Genomic DNA, 25,084 nt, shown 5'->3' with positions numbered 1-25,084 from the left:
AAGATGATCGTATAACCCCGGGACCCATCAATGATCATAAATATGAATCAGTTGCCAAGCATTTGAATTTTGATCACATCTCTGTTAGGATGCTGCAACAGTCATAAGTGTGAAAAATGATCACAGGTCACCGTTGTAACTTTGAGCGGTCACTAAACCAATGGTTATAAGTCAAGGACTACCTGTATTTAAGTGGAATCTCCATGCTTGGGAAGTCTACCCACCTGTGAGAATTAGCGGCTTAACACTAACAATGGGGCTGTGAAGGATAATAACTGCTACCGTATTTCCCCAAAAATAACATTGCATCTTATATTCATTTTTGCTCCAAAAGATGCATTAGGACTTATTTTCCGGTTAGGGCTTATTTTTGGGGGAATATATTACTAAATGTGTCAGTCTGGCTGATGATCTTAACTGGGACATATTTTGGGGGTAGGGCTTATATTACAAGCATCCTGAAAAAATTATCCGGTTAGGTCTTATTTCCAGGAAAATATGGTACCCGATGGATTTTACACCCTCATTGTGACACAGAAGGATACATGATAGCTCGGGAATTGGGCTTGTCGGCTGGAAAGCAGGCAGCCCAGGTTCGAGACCCGAGTGCCATGCGATGGGCAGAGCTCCCGTCCTCGCCTCAGCTCCCGCCAACCTAGCAGTCTGAATGCATGCAAATGTGAGTGGATAAATAAGTACCACTATGGTGGGAAAAATAACAGCATTCCATGACATCATGCTGACCCCAGAAATGTCCTCAGACAGTGGTGACTCAATGGTTCAGTGGAAACAGAGATGAGCACCGCCCCCTAGAGTCAGCAACGAGAAGCAGAGTAAAATTCCCAAGGATTCCTTTATGATTTATTCTTTACTTCTGGCACAGGTAATCCTCGACTTACAACAGTTCGTTTAGTGACCATTCAAAAATATAATGGCACTGAAAACAGTGGCTTACGACCATTTTCCGCACTTGTGACCGTTGCAGCATTCCCATGGTCACATGATTTACAGTTGTGTACATCCTTGACAATACAGTTTAGTTTGGGTGTGTACATGTAGATGGCAAGAAGAACAAATCTCCCAAGTGGATCAGAGCATGATGGGTTTTGGGAAGTCAGCTGTTGTTTCAACTCTATCCATTCACTTACCTTCTGTCTTAAAATTAGAAATAAAGTAGAAACATTCCAGAGACAAAACCAGGAAATAATTGGCTCATGTGACAGGTTCATTCCTTGTTTATAAAGTTGGGTACCAAGATTTCCCACCAAACTAGCTCTCCCTCGTACAGGTAGTCCTCAATTTGCAACAGTTCATTTTTGTGACCGTTTGAACTTACAACGGCACTGGAAAAAAAGTGACTCACGACCTTTTTTTCACACTGTTGTAATATCTGTTGTATTTGGTCACGGATCAAAATTCGGATGCTTGGCAACTGACTCATATTTATGACGGTTACAGTGTTCAGAAGTCATGGGGCTGCCCTTGAAGAGTGTTCGGAGACTGCAGCTTGTCCAGAATGCAGCCGCGCGAGCGATTGTGGGTGCACCTCGGTACACCCACGTGACACCTATCCTCCGCGAGCTGCACTGGCTGCCAATTACGCTCCGGACACGCTTCAAGGTGCTAGTCGTTACTTTTAAAGCCCTACATGGTATCGGACCTGGGTACTTGAGAGACCGCCTCCTGCCAATTACCTCCCTACGACCGATCAGATCCCACAGATTAGGCCTCCTCCGAATTCCATCTGCCAGCCAGTGCCGACTGGCAAATCCCCGGGGGAGGGCCTTCTCTGTGGCTGCTCCGGCTCTCTGGAACGATCTCCCCGTGGAGATCCGGACCCTCACCACCCTCCAGGCTTTCCGCAAAGCCACGAAGACCTGGTTGTTCCTGCAGGCCTGGGGCTGATGAATTTCCAGCCCCACTTGAAATGTTGCGACTGCTGTTGTTTTTACTTTGTCTGTCTTTTGTCCTATTTGTTTCCCCTTTCCCCCTTTGGTTGTTAGCCGCCCTGAGTCCCTCGGGAGTGGGGCGGCATACAAATTAAATAAACATTCAAACATTCAAACAACATATGACGCCCTTCTGCGACCTTCTGATCAGCAAAATCAATGGACAAACCGGGTTCACTTAACAACCATGTTACTACTTTTAACAATCGCAGCGATTCACTGAACAAATGCGGCAGGAAAAGCCATAATATGGGGCAAAACTTACTTAACAAATTTTTCACTTGACAACATAAATGCTGGGCTTCCTTGTGGGTCATACGTTGAGGATTATCTGTAGTAATCAGGGCTGAGTTGGCCAGAGGAAACCAACTGGTAGCATTCAAAGCCACAGAAGCTGAAACTTTTGCACAACTTTTGAAATTGTCAAGGGAAACATTAGCCTCACGGAATCAGCCCCGATAGCATCAAAGTTGACCACAGTGAGTTTAAAACAGCTTTGCCAACGAAACGTGAACAGTTGCCATCAAGATTGTTGGTCAACTTCGAGGACCTTCTTACCAACGTCGACAATGTCCAGCATCACCACATCAGATATAGCCATTCCCAGTCGGTTGGATGCTTCTACCCAAATTTCGTAAGGCGTGAACAGGGCTAAATCCTTGGGAATGTGGCAGGAATATGGGCCAGCGGTGTGGTACTCTTGGCAGATATTGTCCCGGCCATACCATCTGTAAAATAAGGGAGTTCTTTCTTTTATGGATTAGATTTTTTTAAAATCCCACCTTCATTACTGCATAAGTAAGACAAGCAATAAACATTTCTAATATTCTTTCCTCCTCCTATTTTACCCACAACAACCCTGTGAGGTATGTTGGGCTGAGAGAGAATGATTGGCACAAGGTCACCCAGCCAGCTTTTGTGGCTAAGCTGCAACTAGAACTCACAACCTCCTGGTTTCTAGGCAGCACTTTAAGCACTATACCGAACTGCTTATTTGCACGGTTTGGTTGCTGGCATGCCAACGCCTGATGCCGGTCCGTGGACCATGGGTTGGGGGACCCATGCCCTAAATCACTGCTTCTCAACCTCGGCAATGCTAAGATATGTGGGCTTCAACTCCCAGAATTCCCCAGCCAGCATAGAGATCACAATCCTGTTTTGACTGATACCAGGTCAGGAAGAATTGTCTGAAATTCAATAAGACTACAAAAGTCCATCTCATTCTGTGTCTTTTCTACAACCTGTTTCCTTAAAAATAACACTTCCCCGGTGCATTAAAATAAGCCCTCCCCCAAAAAATAAGCCCTCCCCGAAAATATTGCAACACAGCAGCAGCCATGAGGTGACCACGCTCGCTGCCTCCTGCACCTCAAAAACAATAAGACCCAAAATAAGGCCAAGTGCTTATTTCGGGGGTCAAAAGAAAATAAGGCCCTGTCTTATTTTCGGGGAAACATGGTCATAGCAATAGCAATAGTAATTACTTATATACCGCTTCACAGTGCTTTTACAGCCCCCTCTAAGCGGTTTTACAGAGTCAGCCTATTGCCCCCATCAGTCTGGGTCCTCGTTTTACCCACCTCAGAAGGATGGAAGGCTGAGTCAACCTTGAGCCTGATGAGATTTGAACTGCCAAATTGCAGGCAGCCAGCAGAAGTAGCCTGCAGTACTGGACTCTAACCAGTGCGCCACTGTGGCTCATTTTAAAGGGCAAATCACCAACTTATCACCCCTTCTATGCCCGTGCCATCAGCCTACCTCAGCTTATATTTCAGGGAATAATTGGTATGCAGGTGTGTCTCGCCTTCTGACCCAGGTACCCATCTGCAGGTGAGGTCTTTCAAATTCTTGGACCAGCAAGAAATGTTGGTTGGCTTTTCAGGAGGCACTGAAAAATATAAATAAATTCATAGGGCTCTATACTCGGGTATATACAGGTGGCTTTGATTCACAACAGTTTAGCAACAATTTGAAGTTACAATGTCACTTGGAAAAAAGGGACTTATAGGTGTGCCTCACACTTATGACCATCATAGCATCTCCACGGTCAGGTGATCAAAATTAGGGCACTTAGCAAGTGGCATTATTTATGGTGGTTGCAGCATCCCAGGGATCATGTGATCACCTTTTAGCACTTAGCAACAGCACTTAGACTTATATACCACTTTACAATGCTTTACAGCCCCTCTCTAAGCAGTTTACAGAGTCAGTGTATTGCCCCCAACAATCTGGGTCCTCATTTTACCGACCTTGGAGGGATGGAAGGCTGAGTCAACCTTGAGCCTAGTGAGATTCGATCAGCCAAACTGGTAGCAGCTGGCAAGCAGAGGTAGCCTGCAGTACTGCACTCTAACCACTGTGTCCCTGCAGCTCAGTGGTTACTCAGTGGTTACTCGGTGGTTACTCGGTGGTTACTTGGTGGTTACTCAGTGGTTACTCAGTGGTTGCAGTAGTTCTGTGTACTAGCTGGCTTCTGACGAGTGAAGTTAATGCGGGAAGCTGGATTTGTTTAACAACATTCACTTAAAGAACTGCAGTGATTCACTTAACAACCATAGCAAAAAAGCTAAATAGAATCTGGCACAACTCACTTAACCACCAGGGAGATTCAGGTTCCAATGGTGGTTGTAGGTTGAGGACTGCCTTTCTATATTGGTAAACAGACTCTGCTGCTTACAGGGAAGCACAAAGGCCAACGGATACGAAATAGTAAAAGGAGAGCTTTTTAAAACAGCAGTGCCTCTTTCTCCTTTGGCACTGGTGAGAAATTTTAAACCATGGCCTGCAGTTGCCTTCTGCGTGACAACAAGCCAGCAGAAGTTTCCATCCTTCCGAAACCAAATCTTTAAAAATAGCCCTGTGATGATAAAAATTTAGACTACTGATTTAGACATGGTTCAAATGGCATCTTTTTCTCTTCGAGAGCAACAGTCAAGAGCAGAAACCTTCTTGTATCGCGCTTCAAGGTTTCAGAGAAGACGCTGGAAAGACAAAAACAACAACAACCCCCAAAACGCTAAATGGGCCCCAGGAACCCAGAATGGGATGGAGAACTGCAGATGGATTATTTGAGTGACTATTGGATTTTATCGTTGTAAGAATGACAGAATCACTAAAAGTGAGTTGGGCGGCCATACAAAATTTTCATTCATTCATTCATTCATTCATTCATTCATTCATTCATTCATTCATTCATTCATTCATTCATTCATTCATAGATAGATGATAGATAGATAGATAGATAGATAGATAGATAGATAGATAGATAGATAATAGACAGACAGACAGACAGATAGATGATAGATAGATGATAGATAGATAGATAGATAGATAGATAGATAGATAGATAGATAGATAGATAGATAGAGGTGGTCCTCAACTTATGACTGCAATTGAGTCCAACATTTCTGTTTTTAAATGAACCATTTAAGTGAATTTTGCCCAGTGATGAAATTCAATTTTTTTACTATCAGTTCTGTGGGTGTTGCTTGGTGGGCATGGCAGGGGAAGGATACTGCAAAATCTCCATTCCCACCCCACTCTGGGGCCAGCTAGAGATGGTATTTGCCGGTTCTCCAAACTACTCAAAATTTCCGCTACTGGTTCTCCGGAACCTGTCAGAACCTGCTGAATTTCATCCCTTGTTTTGTCCCATTTTATGACCTTTCTTGCCACAGTTCACGTGAAGTGTTAATACCACTTTATAATGCCTTGGTAAGGCCACACTTGGAATACGGCATTCAGTTTTGGTCGCCATGATGTAGAAAAGATGTGGAGACTCTAGAAAGAGTGCAGAGAAGAGCAACAAAGAGGATCAGGGGACTGGAGGCTAAAACATAGGAAGAACGGTTGCAGGAACTGGGTATGTCTAGTTTAATGAAAAGAAGGACTAGGGGAGACAGGATAGCAGCCTTTCAATATCTCAGGGGTTGCCACAAAGAAGAGGGAGTCAAACTATTCTCCAAGGCACCTGAGGGCAGAACAAGAAGCAATGGGTGGAAACTAATCAAGGAGAGAAGCAACTTAGAGCTGAGGAGAAATTTCCTGACAGTTAGAACAATTAATCAGTGGAACAGCTTCCCTCAGAAGTTGTGAATGCTCCAACACTGGAAGTCTTTTAAGAAGATGTTGGATAGCCATTTGTCTGAAACGGTATAGGGTTTCCTGCCTACGCAGGGGGTTGGACTAGAAGACCTCCAAGGTCCTTTCCAAATCTGCTATTGTATTGTATTGTATTGTATTGTATTGTATTGTATTGTATTGTATTGTATTGTATTGTATTGTATTGTATTGTATTGTATTGTATTGTATTGTATTGTATTGCATTGCATTGCATTGCATTGCATTGCATTGCAGTTGTTAAGTGAATCATTTGGAGTTGGTCAGTTAGTCACACGGTTGTTAAGTGAATCTGTCTTCCCGCATTGATTCTGTTTGTCCAAAGATAGCAAAAGGGGATCACGTGACCTTGGGACACTGCCACGGTCCTAAGTATGAACCAGTTGCCAAGCATCTACATTTGGATCACAGGATTGGAAGGAGGCTGCAAAGGCTGTAAGTTTGAGAAATGGCCATAAGTTACTTTTTTCAGTGCCGTTGTAACTTTGAACGGTCACTAAATGAACTGTTGTAAGTCGAGGACTACCTGCAAATAAATAAATGAATAAATGAAAATGAATGAATGAATGAATGAATAAATAAATAAAGCCAGTTTTAACCTGCTCGAAGCTTCTAGCTCACCATCTAAAGGGAAAGCGAATTGTGATCCCCCCCCCCCCCCGTCTATATTCACTGCCGTTCTGTTTGGCATTTATATAGTGTCAGCCTCTGCTTTGCTGTTGCTTCGGCTGCCATGAAACGGGGAGGGAGGGCATGGTATTTGGGTGGGGTTACTCTTTGTGCTGGAGGAAGGTTCTGGAGTTCACCGGCTGATCGGACTACGCATGCGTGGGAGTTTCCCGCCAGGATTAACGGCGTCGACATTCCATCTTCGTGATGCCTTTTGAAGTTATCTCGCACCTGACACTTGGGAGAATTATGATTGGCCTCTAACTGTGATGCCAAGGGGTGGGGAATGGGCTATTCTATATATCAATCGCTTTCGAGGTGAATCGTTTTCGCCAAGGTGGCGCAGTGGTTAAATGCAGCACTGCAGGCTACTGCTAGATCAGCAGGTCAGCGGTTCAAATCTCACCGACTCAGGGTTGACTCAGCCTTCCATCCTTCCGAGGTGGGTAAAATGAGGACCCAGATTGTTGGGGGCAATATGCTGACTCTCTGTAAACCGCTTAGAGAGGCCTGAAAGGCCTATGAAGCGGTATATAAGTCTACTGCTATTTCACGCCTAAATGTTCAGATTTCGCTTCGCTACGCCTTTAATCATTTTTAATTAGTAAAAGTACACTTGATTTCCACACATGGAGACTCGTGGTCATTCTTTCCTAATTAGTAAATGAAGAGGAGCTGACATATAGCTGGTCTTCCACCAGTGGTGGGATTCAAATAATTTAACAACCAGTTCTCTGATCTAATTATTTCTTCCAACAACCAGTTCAACCGGTTCTCCCGAAGTGGTGTGAACTGGCTGAATCCCACCACTGTCCTCGACTTACAACCATTCGTTCAGCGACCATTCAAAGTTTCAATGGCACTGAAAAAAAGCAGCTTATGTGATCAGTTTTCACATTCACGGTTGTTGCAGCACCCCCGTAGCCTCATAATCAAAATTTGGACACTCAGCAACTGGCTCATACTTATGACGGTTGCAGTGTCCACGGAGTCACGTGATCATCTTTTGCCAACTTTTGACAGGGGAAAATCAATGGGGAAGCCACATTCACTGTGCGGCTAACATAACAACTGCCGAGATTCATTCAACAATTGTGGCAAGAAAGATCATAGGTAAAGATTCCCCTCGCACATGCGTGCTAGTCATTCCTGACTCTAGGGGGCGGTGTTCATCTCTGTTTCAAACCCAAGGAGCCAGCGCTGTCCGAAGACGTCTCCGTGGTCATGTGGCCGGCATGACTAAACGCCGAAGGTGCATGGAATGCTGTTACCTTCCCACCAAAGGTGGTTCCTATTTTTCTACTTGCATTTTTCACGTGCTTTCGAACTGCTAGGTTGGCAGAAGCTGGGACAAGCAACGGGAGCTCACCCCGTTATGCGGCGCTAGGGATTCGAACCGCCGAACTTTCTGATCGACAAACTCAGCATCGTAGCCACTGAGCCACCTTGGAAAGGTCGTAAGATGAGCCAAAATTCACTTTAACAACTGTCTCATTTAGTAATGGAAATTTGGGGTCATGAATGTCTATGGAGATTCTCAGTCAGCCGGGTCATGGTTGTCCCACAGTTGCTTTGTTTTTAAAAGCACCTTTGGGATCATGGTCATAAGTTGAGGACCGCCTATGGTCTGAGCCAGAGAATGGGGGGCGGGGGTAGGAAATCCACCCAACAAAGCCTCCAACGTACGTCCTACATAGAGACACGACCCAGCCAAGATGCTTCCGCCTTCCTTGCTGTGGCACACCAGGTTATCCCCTGACTGCTGGCGCGATCCGTTCAGCTGGGTGAGGGTGACGCTGAGGGCGGTGGCCCCCAGGACCTTGTAGGTCTCGGCTGGGAGCTTTCGGCCATTCAGGGTCCAATAAAGGTCCTCGGCCTTCAGGCCTGAATTGGGCGTGACGGAACAGTTGGCCGTGAACGAAGCACCAATGTGGAGGGTGGCGTCTTGGGGAGCTATGATGGCTGGGTCTGCAGCGAAAGGGAAAAAGAAAAGATCAGGTCAATCTCTGGTTGTTGGTTGGTTGGTTCCTTGAGGGGGGCATCCAAAAATAACCCTGAAGGTGAGAGGTTATGCCACTTGGCGATCAGAAATAGCATTAGCAGCCCTTCTTTCTACAATAGTTAATAGGAAATATATTTGTATTATGTGTTTATTTACTTGTATTCCACCTTTATTATTTTTACAAATAAAATCAAGGAGATGAATATATCCAACACACCTTTCTCCGCCTATTTTCTCCACAGCAACCCTGTGAGGTAGGTTCAGCTAAGGGAGAGGGACTGGCCCAAAGTCACCGAGCCGGCTTTTATGCCTATGGCGGGACTAGAACTCACTACCTCCTGGTGATTGGCCCAAAGTCACCCAGCTGGCTTTCATGCCTATGGCAGGACTAGAACTCACGTCTCCTGGTGATTGGTTCAAAGTCACCCAGTTGGCTTTCATGCCTATGGCGGGACTAGAACTCACAGTCTTCTGGTGATTGGCCCAAAGTCACCCAGCTGGCTTTCATGCCTATGGCAGGACTAGAACTCACAGTCTCCTGGTGATTAGTTCAAAGTCACCCACCTGGCTTTCATGCCTATGGCGGGACTAGAACTCACAGTCTCCTGGCGATTGGCTCAAAGTCACCCAGCTGGCTTTCATGCCTATGGCGGGACTAGAACTCACAGTCTCCTGGCGATTGGCTCAAAGTCACCCAGCTGGCTTTCATGCCTATGGCGGGACTAGAACTCACGTCTCCTGGTGATTGGTCCACAGTCACCCAGCAGCTTTCATGCCTATGGCGGGACTAGAACTCACAGTCTCCTGGTGATTGGCCCAAAGTCACCCAGCTGGCTTTCATGCCTATGGCGGGACTAGAACTCACAGTCTCACACTTTCTAGCTTGGTGCCTTAACCTCTACACCAAATTTATCAATTAAGGACTATCAATCAACTTATTAAATTTGCATGCAGCCTGATCCCAACCATTCTAGCCATGCCTAGATGTACATTTCTTTTGTTTGCTTCATAGAGTACATTATTTCCGAATACAGGTGGTCCCCAATTTACGACCGTTCATTTAACCGTTCAAAACTACAACAGAACTGAAAACATGCAACCAATCATCACATGAACTTTGCAGTCACCCTGCAGTCACATAGCAGTAGCAATAGCAGTTAGACTTATATACCGCTTCATAGGACTTTCAGCCCTCTCTAAGCGGTTTACAGAGTCAGCCTATTGCCCCCAACAACAATCCGGCTCCTCATTTTACCCACCTCGGAAGGATGGAAGGCTGAGTCAACCCTGAGCCAGTGAGATTTGAACAGCCGAACTGCAGAACTGCAATCAGCTGAAGTAGCCTGCAGTGCTGCATTTAACCACTGCGCCACCTCGGCTCCGATCCCAATTCAGCTGCATGTCAACCAGCATGTGCATATATGATGATTGCAGGATCATGCGATTTCCGTTTGTGACCTCCAGGCCGGCTTCCAACAAGCAAAGTCAATGGGAGAAGCTGGATTCGCTTAACCACTGCAATTCACTTAATGACCATGGCAAAAATGACTGTAAAATTCATTGCAGCTCACTTAACAACTACAGTGCTTAGCAACAGAAGCTCCAGTTCCAAATGTGTCATAGGTTGAGGACTGCCTGTACCTTTCTGCATGTTTGTGTATATTTGTTATAGTTCTGTCTTTTCATAAACACCTATTTTACATCAATATGCTAGGACAGTTAGAACAGAATAGAAATAGAATAGAATAACAGTGTTGGAAGGGACCTTGGAGATCTTCTAGTTACTAACTACTTTAAATCATATTTACATATTTGTAAATGTAGTAATAATGTAGTAATAATTAAAGGTATCTGAGAAGCCAAAGCGTGATATTGGTGTCATTTTTAGAGGATTCTAGTCAGGGGTGGGTTCCTGCCAGTTCTAGCCTCTTCTGTAGAAGAGGTTCCACAAATCTATAGTGCTGTTTAGAACCGGTTCCAGCTCCCTCCCCCCGCCCGTCCCCACATCATCAAGACGAAGAGCGAGAGGAGGAATTCTGGGAGTTGAAGTCCACAAGTCTTAAAGCTGTCAAGTTTGAACACCCCTGGGTTTTTTTTTCTAAAGGGTTAGGGGTGCAAGGGTCTTGTAACTTGACAGCTTTAAGACTTGCACACTTCAATGCCAGAGTTCCTGGGCCAACATGACTGGAGGAGGAATTCTGGGAGTTGAAGTCCACAAGTCTTAAAGCTGTCAAGTTTGAACACCCCTGGGTTTTTTTTTTCTAAAGGATTAGGGGTGCAAAGGTCTTGTAACTTGACAGCTTTAAGACTTGCACACTTCAATGCCAGAGTTCCTGGGCCAACATGACTGAAAGAGGAATTCTGGGAGTTGAAGTCCACAAGTCTTAAAGCTGTCAAGTTTGAACACCCCTGGGTTTTTTTTTCCTAAAGGGTTAGGGGTGCAAGGGCCTTGTAACTTGACAGCTTTAAGATTTGCACGCTTCAAATGCCAGAGTTTCTGAGCCAACGTTTTCGTTGCTAAGCAAGAGCGTTGTTAAGTGAGTTTCACCACATTTTACAAGTTGGCCACGCCCACCCAATCACTATGACTGCCAAGCCACTCCCACCCAGTCACGTGGCTGGCAAGCACTCCCATAAAGCAGGCCACACCTACAGAAGAGGTTGTAAAAAAATTTTAAACCCATCACTGATTCTAGTCCAGGAAATACAGCTTGAAAAGTTGCTCTATTCTCAAAGAGAAGGGGGGGCACAGATAGCAAGAGGACAGATGTGGGAAAGTCACCCCAAAACACTGATTACACATACAAGTTCAAGAGAAGCCACTGTTCATACAGCTGATATGAGAAATATACAGTGGTCCGCCGCACTTACTTTTTGGCAGCCAAACGACAAAAAAAAAACCTGGGTTCATACTAAATCTCAGCTGGCTGGTATTACAAGTTAAACCACAATTTACAACCACAATTGGTACTAGAATTTCTAATGCTCTAAGCAAGGCAGTTGTGAAATGAATCATGCCTGATTTTACAACCTTTTTTTGCCACGGTTGTTAAGTCAATCTCTGCAGTTGCTCAATAAAACATGCAGCTATTAAGCTCCAGATCATGGGTGACGAATGCAAGGCCCGTGGGCCGGATCCGGCCTGCGATGTGGTCAGATCCGGCCCGCGGGGCCGTCGTGGAAAATGTTAGGGGCCATCCTATGTTGCTTTGGCTTGGTCTACTCTTTGGCCCCGTCTACCCAATGAGAAGAGGAAACATGCCAGCAGTTTCTGGAGTGGCGTCAAGCTGGCCACACCCACACGCCCCCCCCCCGAGGTCAACCACAGCCCTGATGTGGCCCCTCAATGAAATTGAGTTTGACAGCCCTGCTCCAGATCAACAGAGCAAGGCTAGGTGGAGAATCCTGGAAACCCAGATATTGTAAAATTGCTGTCAAACTCTAAGTGCGCTTTTTCTGTTGCAACCATTATCACTTCTCAGCTTGCCAACGAACCAGCGGGGAGAGAAAGGGGAGATGGAATGTAGGCTCCAGACATCAAGAAGACAGCCGTGAGAATCAAGGACACTTCGGCAGGTGTTTGTCAGAGCTAAAGACTTTTTCTCATAACAATACAATGAGACCCAATTGGACAATGTGGCCTGGTCTAACAGGGAGAAGGAGAATCTGTACTTTAATTATATGGGTTTGCACGAGAATTAGTTAAATCTGGTTTTGCCCCCATCTGTGCCGAAATGATATACTCAATGAAGTTTTGCATTAAGAGATTGGATCATCTCGGCCATGAGTTGATCTTGAGGTTTGCATACCGTAAAAACTAACAAGTTTATCATGCACAAATGTCTTTTGGCCAGCCTTGGACTGAAGGTATCTCATGGGGAAATCCCCTTCTAATATAGTCTTTAAAAGCTAAATAATCATTTTGTTGACTCACTACCTGCTCGCAGATGCCTTAATGTTGGGCTAGAAAACCGGTATTTTTTTTAACCTTGAAGTTTTAAGATGCGTGGACTTCAATTCCCAGAATTCCCCAGACAGCATGATGGGTGGACTTCAATTCCCAGAATTCCCCAGCAACTTCTATCAATTCCGGTGATTAAGTAAATAACAGCAGTTGTTAAGTTAGTAACACGGTTGTTAAGTGAATCTGGCTCCCCCATTGACTTTGCTTGTCAGAAGGTCTAAAAATGTCTCCAGGATACTTCAACTGTCATAAATAATATGAAGCAGATCTCAATTTTGATCATGGAATAGAATAGAAGAGAATAGCAGAATTGGAAGGGACCTTGGAGGTCTTCACTAGTCCAACCCTCTGCTCAGGCAGGAAACCCTATACCATTTCAGACAAACGTTTGTCTAATCTCTTCTTAAAAACGTCCAGTGTTGGAGAATTCACAACTTCTGGACACTAGTTGTTCAACCGGTTAATTGTTTTCACTGTCAGGAAATCTCTTCTTAGCTCTAGGTTGCTTCTTATTTTAGGAGGTTAACAATCCATGACCCTGTTGCCATTCCCTTAAATCAGAGGTGTCCAACCTTGGCAACTTTAAGAACTTGTGGATTTCAGCTCCCTGAATTTCCCCAGCCAGCCATGAAATCCACAAGTTCTTAAAGTTGCCAAGGTTGGTCATCCCTGCCTTAAATGATGACCAACAAAGTGTCAATAAAATAAAATAAAATAATAAAATAATAAAATAATAAAATAATAAAATAATAAAATAATAAAATAATAAAATAATAAAATAATAAAATAATAAAATAATAAAATAATAAAATAATAAAATAATAAAATAATAAAATAATAAAATAATAAAATAATAAAGCAATAAAGCAATAAAGCAATAAAGCAATAATAAATAATAAATAATAAATAATAAATAATAAATAATAAATAATAAATAATAAATAATAAATAATGAATAATGAATAATGAATAATGAATAATGAATAATGAATAATGAATAATGAATAATAAATAATAAAATAATAAAATAAAATAAAATAATAAAATAATAAAATAATAAAGCAATAATAAATAATAAATAATAAATAATAAATAATAAATAATAAATAATAAATAATAAATAATAAATAATAAATAATAAATAATAAATAATAAATAAGAAATAAGAAATAAGAAATAAGAAATAATAAATAATAAATAATAAATAATAAATAATAAAATAAAATGATAAAATAAAATGATAAAATAAAATGATAAAATAAAATAATAAAATAAAATAATAAAATAAAATAATAAAATAAAATAAAATAAATTAATAAATTAATAAAATAATAAAATAAAATACAATAAAATAAAATAATAAAATAAAATAATAAAATAAAATAAAATAATAAACAAACAAACAAACAAACAAACAAACAAACAAATGCAGCTCATCGTTTTCCCAGTGACATTGGATTTAGGATCCTTAAAAATGAACAAGCGATGGATCTATCCAGATTCCTTCTCCAACCAAGCTTTATGGAGGCTGTAAATTAGTAATTAACTTCTACAACTTCTCTGTGATGCCGGTTTTCTTTGGACAACCACCACTAGGTGTCACTCCAAACACTCTTTTTTTCCACGGGGTGGGGGTGGGGGGTGCACTTTCAGACATTACCATGTCATTTGGGCTCTACTACTTCCATTGTAGGGTTTTCGAAAGGCAGTAAACCTAACCCTAACAGATTACAGATTAACAGAATAGAATAGAATAGAATAGAATAGAATAGAATAGAATAGAATAGAATAGAATAGAATAGAAGTTTGAAGGGACCTTGTAGGTCATCTAGTTCAGTGGTCTCCAACCTTGGCAACTTTAAGACTTGTGGACTTCAACTCCCAGAGTTCCTCAGCCAGCTTTGCTTGTGGACTTTGCTTTGCTGGCTGAGGAACCCTGGGAGTTGAAGTCCACAAGTCTTAAAGTTGCCAAGGTTGGAGACCACTGATTCTAGTTGACTGACGGCTTAAACATATGAAGAACGGTTGCAGGAACTGGGTATGTCTAGTTTAATGAAAAGAAGGACCAGGGGAGACATGATCGCAGTCTTCCAATATCTCAGGGGCTGCCACAAAGAAGAGGGAGTCAAGCTATTCTCCAAGCCACCTGAGGGTAGAACAAGAAGCAATGGGTGGAAACTAATCAAGGAGAGAAGAAACCTAGAACTAAAGAGGAATTTCCTGACAGTTAGAACAATTATAGGGTGGAACAACTTCCCTCCAAAAGTTGTGAATGCTCCAACACTGGAAATGTTTAAGATTTTGGATAACCATTTGTCTGAAATGGTGTAGGGATTCCTGCCTAAGCAGGGGGTTGGACTAGAAGACCTCCAAGGTCCCTTCCAGCTCTATTATTCTAGTCTAGTCTAGTCTAATCCCCCACCCCCGCCCAAGCGGGAGACCCTATATACCATTTGTGACAGATGGCAGTCCAGTCTCTTCTTGAAAGCTTCCAGTGATGAAGCTCAGTGATAACAACCAGCTGGTTGAAGCAGATGACCCTAGAAAACTATGAGTAGTTCAGAATTACACAGAGAGATTCTATGGTTAAAGGTGGACTTGATCCAAGACCTAGTTTATCTCCTTGACTACCACCTCATAAAATTATAGGGTTGGAAGGGATATCTGATAGTCTTATACGTCACAGTTGTAGGAAGGTAGCACCCAGCCCTCACCTAGAAAAAATGAAATATTCTAGGAAATATTAAAAAGGCAGAATATTATATTTCCCTGGATGAGAAATGGAGAAACATGTTTTTAGGCAGCAACCAGACTCACTCTTAATAGCCCCCACCATCCTCAGTAGCCCACAGCAGATGTCCACACTTAGGAGATAAAAAGGTCTATTCATAGGCAAATGCCCTCACCCAAGGTCCAACGAAGGTAGGATTAGCACTCTACCCATCTCACCACATGGCACCTGGGAAGATTACATCACCCAGCAAGACTCAACCAGGCCTGGGACTCAGAACAGCCTACAGAGTTGCCCCTGCATGGCCCCATGGGAGTCCGACGACCAATCAGAATGCAAGCTCAAATTCAAAAGCCCAGGGAGGGTATAAAACTGAGGCACTCTCAGCATCTCTCCCCCTTTTTCCCCCTTCACCCAATATCTTCAAGGCATGTGATCCTGTCCACCATTAAAACCATCTTTCCAAACAGCCACCATGTTTTCAGCGTCTTTCTCCCCACTTGGAACTGAACCCAGATTGACATTTTTCTTCCAACACAGTCAAATGATTGTGGAGTCTATTTTTGAAAAGCACCAGGGATGGAGCATCTACAACGCAAGCTATTCCGTTGATTAATTACTCTTATTGTCAGAAAATTTCTCCTTACTTCTAGCTGTAGAAATACATTCAGAGTTGTTGCAATGGATCCCTGCATCCATTCCTCCCTCCCTTCATCCTTCCATCCTTCAATTGAAAAGAATCAGAATCCAACCCCAAACATCTGATCTCGCTCAGGCAAAGGACAGGAGCTAAATTAATTGTTTGGTCTGTTAAAAGTAGCCGAGAAATGTAATCTAGTATTGATTCCATAGAGTTTTCCCTCGAGGCAGTTTAACGTTGCAAGAGGCAAGTACGACTTGTATTTATGTTCTCGTATTATTAAGTGTATCTGTGCGGGGAAGCCACATAGCGAGTAAAGAACAAGTGAAGAATGGATCTGAAGAGGGGATCTGCACCATTGTTGCTGCCATTTTCACATTTATGATTCCTAAATCAAATCAGAAATGCAATAAATAATATAAAGAACTATCTACTAACTAAAAACACTCCCCCACCCCTCTCACCAGAGAACAGTTTCTGCTATCTCTCAAAAGATAGCGCCAAGTAGGCCAGCCTTCTACTTCTCAACCATGGCGACTTGAAAATGTGTGGACTTCAACATCCAGAAGGCTTCAGTCATCATCCTCTGCCCCCCCCCCCAACCATGGCTGGGAAAGCCCAAGCATGCTGGCTAGGGAATTCTGGGAACTGAAGTCTACACATCTGAAAGTGGCAGAAATTGAGAAACAAGTTGGTTACATTCAGCAAATCTCATGAAGCTAGACGTTTGCGGTGTTCCAATATCTCAAGGGGTGCCACAAAGAAGAGGGAGTCAAGCTATTCTCCAAAGCACCTGAGGGCAGGACAAGAAGCAATGGGTGGAAAGTAATCAAGGAGAGAAGCAACTTAGAACTGAGGAGAAATTTCTTGACATTAATCAGTGGAACAACTTGCCTCCAGAAGTTGTGAATGCTCGAACTCTGGAAGTCTTTAAAAAGAGATTGGATAGCCAGTTGTCTGAAGTGGTGGGTTCCACCACAAATCCGCGGTAGACTAAAGCGCGCTCGACGAAAGCGCGTACGTGACATCATCACAGCGCGACGAAAATGGCACGCTGTGAGCGGTAAATTTAAAATTAACGCGAAAATCTTACCCTAACCCCCCCAAACCTAACCCTAAACCTAACCCTAAGCCTAACCCTTAACCTAACCCTAACCCTAACCCTAACCCTTAACCTAACGCTAAACCTAACGCTAACCTTTAACCTAACCCTAAACCTAACCCTAACCCTTAACCTAACCCTAACCCTAACCCTAACCCTAACCCTAACCCTAACCCTAACCCTAACCCTAACCCTTACCTTTATGTGAATCGGCTTGCTTTAATTTAATTTTAATTTTAATTTATTTTTAATTTTATTTGTCGCGCTGCTGATGACATCACGTACGCGCTTTGATCGGGCGCGCTTTAGTGGACCGCGGTTTTGACGGGTCACGGAAGTGGTGTAGGGTTTCCTACCTAAGCAGGGGGTTGGACTAAAAGACTTCCAAGGTCCCTTCCAACTCTGTTATTCTATTCTATTTTTTAAATCCAGAAATTAGTTAAATATGAAAGAGAAGAAGACAAATTCCATACGCTATTTCCTTCTTAAATTACTCACTCGGCTGCCCATTTAGTCCCAGGCAAAAGACAAAAGAGAATTAAGTTCTCCTCTTTCTGGCTATTGTCTCTAAAACACAATGATTTATTTCGGAGCCAAACATTTTTATATACAGTCCTGGGAAATGCCCAAAAACATCTCATGGAAAAAGGGGTGTTCTGGGTGGTGGAACCAGCTGAAGAATTGCTACATAATGAAATCCAACCCAACAATTACCATATCGAGGGGAGGTCAAGTTGATGTCTGATTTCCAAAGACCACGAAGTTTGCCGGTTGTACGTAATGAATGCAGACCAAATTTCAGGGTTTAGCACTGGCCTCCCTCCAGAACCAAATGGATGTATAGACAGGATCCCTTTACAGCAGACACTCAAAACTTCATAAACTGGGTTTTTCCGAACAGACAGCTGATTGTAATCAGCTGATTGGGTTCCAAAAAAGCCATTTCTTCCCCTCTCCAAGCAACTGGACTTTTCGTATTCCATATAGATACAGAGCAGAACACGTATTTTGAAAGGGAAGGACATAAAGAGTTTACGTTGAAGAGAAAAGGAAGAAGAAGGAGACACGGCGGAATTGGAGAAAGCAAGAACAAGTCTTGAGAAATTGAACGTTTATGCCTCCAGATAAGCCTGACAATATATTTTATGGCTTTAAGAAGAAGAAAAAACAATATTTAATGGCCAGGTATTAAGTGACATTGGAAAACCAAATTACTCTTAACAAGTTGCCAGAAAGTTTTCAAGAGGCTGGATTTTATTAGATTCCTTATTATGGATGCTTTAAGCGGCTGGAGGAGGAGTTAGCCACGAAAATTTGATAAAAAGTGATTGAAATTATTTTTTCCCTTACTCTCATGTTTAATGTTTTTATTGAGTTATAAAATAGTTTAAAATACAAAGTAAATACAAAAGGAGTGGAGGGGAAGAGGGGAAAGATAAGAAGAAAAAAACCCACTGCTAAGGATTTATATGAAAGAGTCATAATGATTTCCTAGAAAATTCTAAATATTTAGGCTGAATTTTCCGTGACCCGTCAAAAGCGCGTTCCACAAAAGCGCGGTCGACGAAATCGCGTATGTGACGTCATCACAACGCGACGAAAAAGATCAAAAAATTGAAATAAAAATTAAATTACAGCAAGCCGATTCACATAAAGGTAAGGGTTAGGTTAAGGGTTAGGGTTAGGGTTAGAGCGTTAGCGTTACGTTTAGCATTAGGTTAAGGGTTAGCGTTAGGTTTTTCGTTACGTTAAGGGTTAGGTTTAGGGTTAGGTTTAGGGTTAGGTTAAGGGTTAGGTTTAGGGTTAGGTTTAGGGTTAGGTTTGGGGGGGTTAGGGGAAGGTTTTAGCTTTATTTTTACATTTTTCGATCTTTTTCGACCTTTTTCGTCGCGCTGTGATGACGTCACATACGCGCTTTCGTCGACCGCGATTTTGTCGTCCGCGGTTTTGTGGTAGAACCGAATTTTCTCAACTTTGCCCACAGTTCAGTTGCAGATTCTCAACTGATAACAGCGATAATCTCAATTCTGTTTGGGATTGTGAAGAGAAATTTAGCGACCAAATTGCTAACTTAACAGCTGTTGTGATTCACTTAATAGCTATGTCAAAATGGTCATAAAGTGAGGCAACTTCAATTAACAACTGTCTTGTTTTGCAATGGAAATTTTGGGCTTAGTTGTAGTTGTAAGTCAAGGACTACAAAAGATGTGGAGACTCTAGAAAGAGTGCAGAGAAGAGCAACAAAGAGAATTAGGGGACTGGAGGCTAAAACATATGAAGAACGGTTGCAGGAACTGAGTAGGTCTAGTTTAATGAAAAGAAAGACTAGGGGAGACATGATAGAAGTCTTCCAATATCTCAGGGGTTGCCACAAAGAAGAGGGAGTCAAACTATTCTCCAAGGCACCTGCGGGTAGAACAAGAAGCAATGGGTGGAAACCAATCAAGGAGAGAAGCAACTGAGAACTGAGGAGAAATTTCCTGACAGTTAGAACAATTAATCAGTGGAACAGCTTGCCTCCAGAAGTTATGAATGCTCCAACACTGGACGTTTTTCGAAGATGTTGGATAACCATTTGTCTGAAGTAGAGTAGGGTTTCCTGCTTGAGCAGGGGATTGGACTAGAAGACCTCCAAGGCCCCTTCCGACTCTCTCCTCTCCTCTCCCCTATATTCAGATGCTGTGATGGGTCTGCAGCTACAAAGATCAGAATGGTGCAAACTGCAATCTTCCCTGTGACTATCCATGGAAATGAAAACTGGACTTAGAAGCAGGATAAGAAGAGGATTGATGCTCTTGGTATTAGAGAAGGTTCCACCACAAAACCGCGTTTGACTAAAGCGCGCTCGACGAAACCGCGTAGCTGACGTCATCACAGCGCGACAACAGCGCGGAGAAAAAAGCATGCTATAAACGCTAAAGCTAAAATTAACCCCTAAACCTAACCCCCCTAAACCTAATCCTAATCCTAAACCTAATCCTAATCCTAACCCTAACCCTTAACCTAACGCTAAACCTAATCCTAACCCTTAACCTAACCCTAAACCTAACCCTAACCCTTAACCTAACCCTAAACCTAAACCTAAACCTAAACCTAAACCTAACCCTTACCTTAACTTGAATCGGCTTGCTTTTAAAGCACTATTTAAAGCGCCCTTTTTTCTCCGCGCTCGCTGTTGTCGCCCTGCTGATGACGTCAGCGACGCGGTTTAATCGGGCGCACTTTAGTGGAGCGCGGTTTTGTCGTGCCACGATTAGAGAAGAGCCCTGAGAATGTCATGGATGGCTAAGGAAACAAACCGTTGGATCATTGAAGAAATCAACCCAAAAGTTTTCAAGCCACTAGGCTTAAATTATCCTACTTTGGACGCATTAAGCAATGACCCAGCAATGACCTGGTGGAGGTTTTAATGCTGAGAAAAGTGTAAAGAAAGATCAAATGAATTGTTGTACGTCAAGAACTACCCCCACAGGTAGTCCTCAACTTACGACCACAATCGAACCCCAAATTTCTGTGGTTGAGTGAGACATTTGTTACGTGAGTGTCCCCCCATTGTATCACTTCCTTACCCCGGTTGTGAAGAGAATCTGGCTTCCCCCTTGACTTTGCTTGCGAGGAGGTCGCAAAAGGGGACCCCATGACCTTAGGACACACCAACGGTCATAAATATGAAGCAGTTGCCAAGCCTCTGAATTTTGATCACATGATCATGGTGAGGCTGCAAAGGTCGTGACTCTGAAGAACGGTCGTAAGTCACTTTTTTTCAGTGCCGTCGTTGTGACTTTGAACCGTCACAAAATGAACTATAGCAATAGCAATAGCAGTTAGACTTATATACCGCTTCATAGGGATTTCAGCCCCCTCTAAGCGGTTTACAGAGTCAGCATATCGCCCCCCACAGTCTGGGTCCTCATTTCACCCACCTCGGAAGGATGGAAGGCTGAGTCAACCTTGAGCCGGTGAGATTAGAACCGCTGAACTGCAGATAACAGTCAGCTGAAGTGGCCTGCAGTACTGCACCCTAACCACTGCGCCACCTCGGCTCTATATAACTGCGGTAAGTCAGGGGCTACCTGTACAGGGGTGGGCTTCAAAAATTTTAGCAACAGGTTCTCTGCCCAGTTGCTGGGTGGGCGTGGCCATGGTGGATGTGGCCTCATCAGCCTCCTGCATCGCGGGGGGTTGGCGTTTTTGCTCTCCGCGGGCTCCGGAGGCTCCCTGGAGGCCGGTAACGGGCCAATTTCCGGCCTTCCAGAGCCTCAAGGAGGCCCGTTTTTCACACTCCCCGAACCTCCACACAGGCCCTGCACCTACCTAGCATCCAAAATGGGCGGCGTGGAGACTCCTGGGAGGGGAGGTGTGGGATGGGCAGGCCCAGACAGGAGTGGGATTTGGGGATTCACCGAACCGCGCAGAATCTTCGCTAGAGGATCGCTCGAACCCAGAGCAGCCAATTTCAATCGTGTAACCTCAGAAAGACTGGTTCCACCACAAATCCGCGGTAGACTAAAGCGCGCTCGACGAAAGCGCGTCCGTGACATCATCACAGCGCGATGAAAATAGCACGCTGTGAGCGGTAAATTTAAAATTAACGCGAAAACCTTACCCTAACCCCCCCCAAACCTAACCCTAAACCTAACCCTAAACCTAACCCTAAGCCTAACCCTTAACCTAACCCTAAACCTAACCCTAAACCTAACCCTTAACTTAACGCTAAACCTAACGCTAACCCTTAACCTAACCCTAACCCTAACCCTAACGCTTAACGTAACCCTAAACCTAACCCTAACCCTTAACCTAACCTAACCCTAACCCTAACCCTTACCTTTATGTGAATCGGCTTGCTTTAATTTAATTTTAATTTTAATTTAATTTATTTTTAATTTTATTTGTCGCGCTGCTGATGACGTCACATACGTGCTTTGATCGGGCGCGCTTTAGTGGACCGCGGTTTTGACGGGTCACGGAAAGACCAACATCCTTGAGTGTGGCTTCTGTTATGGCAGAGGAGAGGAGAGCCTGCCAAAATGAAGGCCGAAGGGAATTCATCACTCAACTCTTGATGATTTGCAGGAACAAACCTGCAACATTTACAAGTCACTAGTCCTTTCCTTTTCCCCTCTCTCTGTTAAAAAAAATAATAATGAACGGGAGTCTGTCTTGTCACATAGTTTTAACTTTCGGAAGCTTAAACCCTGGAAGGGTGACAGAGCAAGATTTTTTTTTTAGATTAATGCATTGATGAATGACCGGTCAAGCGCACGGTGCAATTGCTAGCCATAATAGATATATATTTAACTCTGTGTTTATTTAAACGGGAAACGTTGCTTAATCCCAGGACATTTACAGTTCTGTAAAAACCTAATGGACATCCGTAGCTTTTCTTGGATATATTTTTATGCTTGAGTTATCCTTTAAAAAGCACAAGAAAAAGCAGAAAAAGACACATTGGAGGTGGGGGGGGGGGAGAAGGGAAATAAGAACAAGCTGGGAGGGTGGAAAGAATTAAAATGGGATTTATTGCCAAAATCAGAACAATTGATGCTATACGTTAGTGAAAAACCATGCAACTTGTTTATTGTATCTAAACTTGGATAAAAATAATGTATTGTACACACATATGGGTCGCAGTCTACTAATAAAATATATAAAATAACTTAAATTGTAAGTTATTTTGTATTAACGATAGACTTAAAATAAGGCTACTAGAGGTGGTCCTCTACTTATAACTTATTCATTTAGTGACTATTCGAAGACGTTTCTTCAAAGAAGAAGCTCCTTGGATAAGGAGCGAAATGTCTTCGAAGAAAAACCAGGAAGTCCAGTTGCCTATTGAAAAAGCACCTTTGGGACAACCACGACCAGGATGACGGAGAATCTCAGACCATCGCAAGGGAAGTGTCATGTTTGAGGTGATAAGAAGAAAGAATTATTAAAATACCTGGAGGGTAATTGTATCAATTACAAACAGAACGATACTGCTGAGCAGGAGATATGCAAAGTATTCTAGGCTGCCGTACCCTATTAAAAGAAAACAATTTTCAGACTGCCTGATAAGGATGGCCAACCTTTAGCAATAAAAATTGGCTCTGCTTGATTAACTACCGTATTTTTCGGAGTATAAGACGCACCGGAGGATAAGACGGAGCAAGATTTGGAAGAGGCAAATTTAAAGAAAAAAAGTTTTTGCACTCTGCAGACCTCCCAAAAAAACGGGCCTGTTTTTTTTGTGAAAACGGGCCCATTTTTTGTAAAAAAAAAGGGGGGGCATGAATAGCCTTTAGGAGGCTTATAGAGTGCTCCTGAGGGTTGAGTGGGGGCAGGAAACGGCCTTTTTTTCACTCATTTTTCCCCTCCCCAGCCCCCAGGAGCACTCTATAACCTTCCTAAAGGCTATGCACGGCCATTTTTGCAAAGTGGGCAGGGTTTCAGGAGGCCAAATATGCTGTATTCAGTGTATTCATTTAAATTATGTATTGTTATGTTTCATCTTTTTTTTTTTGTCTGTACCCCCCTTCCCTGATTTGAATTGTGAGCCGCCCTGAGTCCCCTTCGGGGGAAAATGGTGGCATATAAATATAATAAAATCAAATCAATCAAAAATCAAGAGTCCTCCATTCCTCTGCTTACAACAGAATACTTTATAGTACCAAGCTTGAAATTTTGGGCTTAGACAACTTAGAACTATGCCATCTCCAGTCTGACCTAAGCGTAGTACATACAGTTATCTACTACAATGTTCTGCCTGTCAGTGACTACTTCAGTTTCAACCACAACAATACATGAGCTCACAAGAGATACTAACTTAAAGTAAACTGCTCCAAACTCGATTGCAGAAAATACGACTTCAGCAACAGAGTGGTCAATGCCTGGAATGCACTACCTGACTCTATGGTTTCATCCCCAAACTCCGAAAACGTTAACCTTAAACTGTCTACTGTTGACCTCACTCCCATTCCCAAGAGGTCTGTAAGGGGCGTGCATAAGCGCACCAACGTGCCTACCGTCCCTGTCCTACTGTCCCTACTTATTCATATCAATTTCCTGTATTCATAATCATGTTTATACTTATATCTGTTATTTTATACATGACAAAATAAATAAAATTTATTTTATGCTTGACAAAATCAATAAAAATAAAATTAATATTAAAGGTGTTCCACTGATTCATTGCTCTAACTGTCCAGATCCCTTGGGTACAATCACAAAACCACTGGACCACCATATGAACATCATCGGCGTTGACAAAATTCTCCATCGGTCAATTGCAAAAGGCAGCTTGACTTGGAACAGCTGACATCCTGCAACGATACCTGATTATTATTAAACAACAATATTCCAGGTCTTTGGGAAGGACTCGATAGGTAGATAAAAATGCCGAATCCAGTCTGAACATCTGGCCGACTATGCGAGGAAGCAGAATAACAATAACAGAGGAAACTTTTCTTGCGTGAATTAACAGGTCAAAAAGCAGCATGTCTCCAAGCCGATTATACTAACAGGTATTGGCGAGCCCAGATCACCCTGTAAGATTTTAAACCTGAGTCTCCGCAATATTAAATTCGTCCCTAATTATTATAAATTTCTAGTGGACTTCCTGAGAGAAATCTGGCTACTGTTGGGGTTTTATAGCAGACAGATCCCCTGATGGAACAAAACTACATATATATTTTTTTCCTTCTTTTCTTCTTGGTTCAAATCAACCCACTTTAAAAATAAAATCTAGCCAGCCGATTCAAGGATGCTGAGGATCATTACATACCAGTACGGTTGAAATCTGTGCGCACGCCGGCAAAGTTTTAGCATACGGCTCCCGAGGGACCACGCTATTTTCTCTTCCAGTTCCCAAAGAGTTGTAATACCTGAGGCAGCTTGATTGAACTGGGGAATTGGCCAAGTCTGCTAATT

General features: G+C 42.9%; 1 protein-coding gene across 1 annotated transcript in view; it reads right to left on the bottom strand.

Annotated features, from left to right (window-relative positions):
- CRLF1 (cytokine receptor like factor 1) overlaps nt 1–25,084 on the bottom strand; it is a 61,641-nt gene that overhangs the window by 21,664 nt on the left and 14,893 nt on the right. Inside the window, exons 2-4 of the mRNA XM_087703269.1 lie at nt 8,424–8,705; nt 3,708–3,837; nt 2,508–2,677 (exon numbers count right to left, since the gene is read on the bottom strand). Coding sequence (XP_087559395.1) covers nt 2,508–2,677; nt 3,708–3,837; nt 8,424–8,705 — 582 coding nt within the window. The remainder of the gene's footprint in view (nt 1–2,507; nt 2,678–3,707; nt 3,838–8,423; nt 8,706–25,084) is intronic.

The sequence above is a fragment of the Thamnophis sirtalis genome, unplaced genomic scaffold (assembly GCF_051295495.1).
Source record: "Thamnophis sirtalis isolate CommonGarterSnake01/CBP01778 unplaced genomic scaffold, rThaSir2_p1.2 scaffold_1, whole genome shotgun sequence".
Lineage (NCBI taxonomy): Eukaryota > Metazoa > Chordata > Lepidosauria > Squamata > Natricidae > Thamnophis > Thamnophis sirtalis.
The sequence above is the reverse complement of the archived record's forward strand: the minus strand, read 5'-3'. Positions and strand labels throughout refer to the sequence as shown.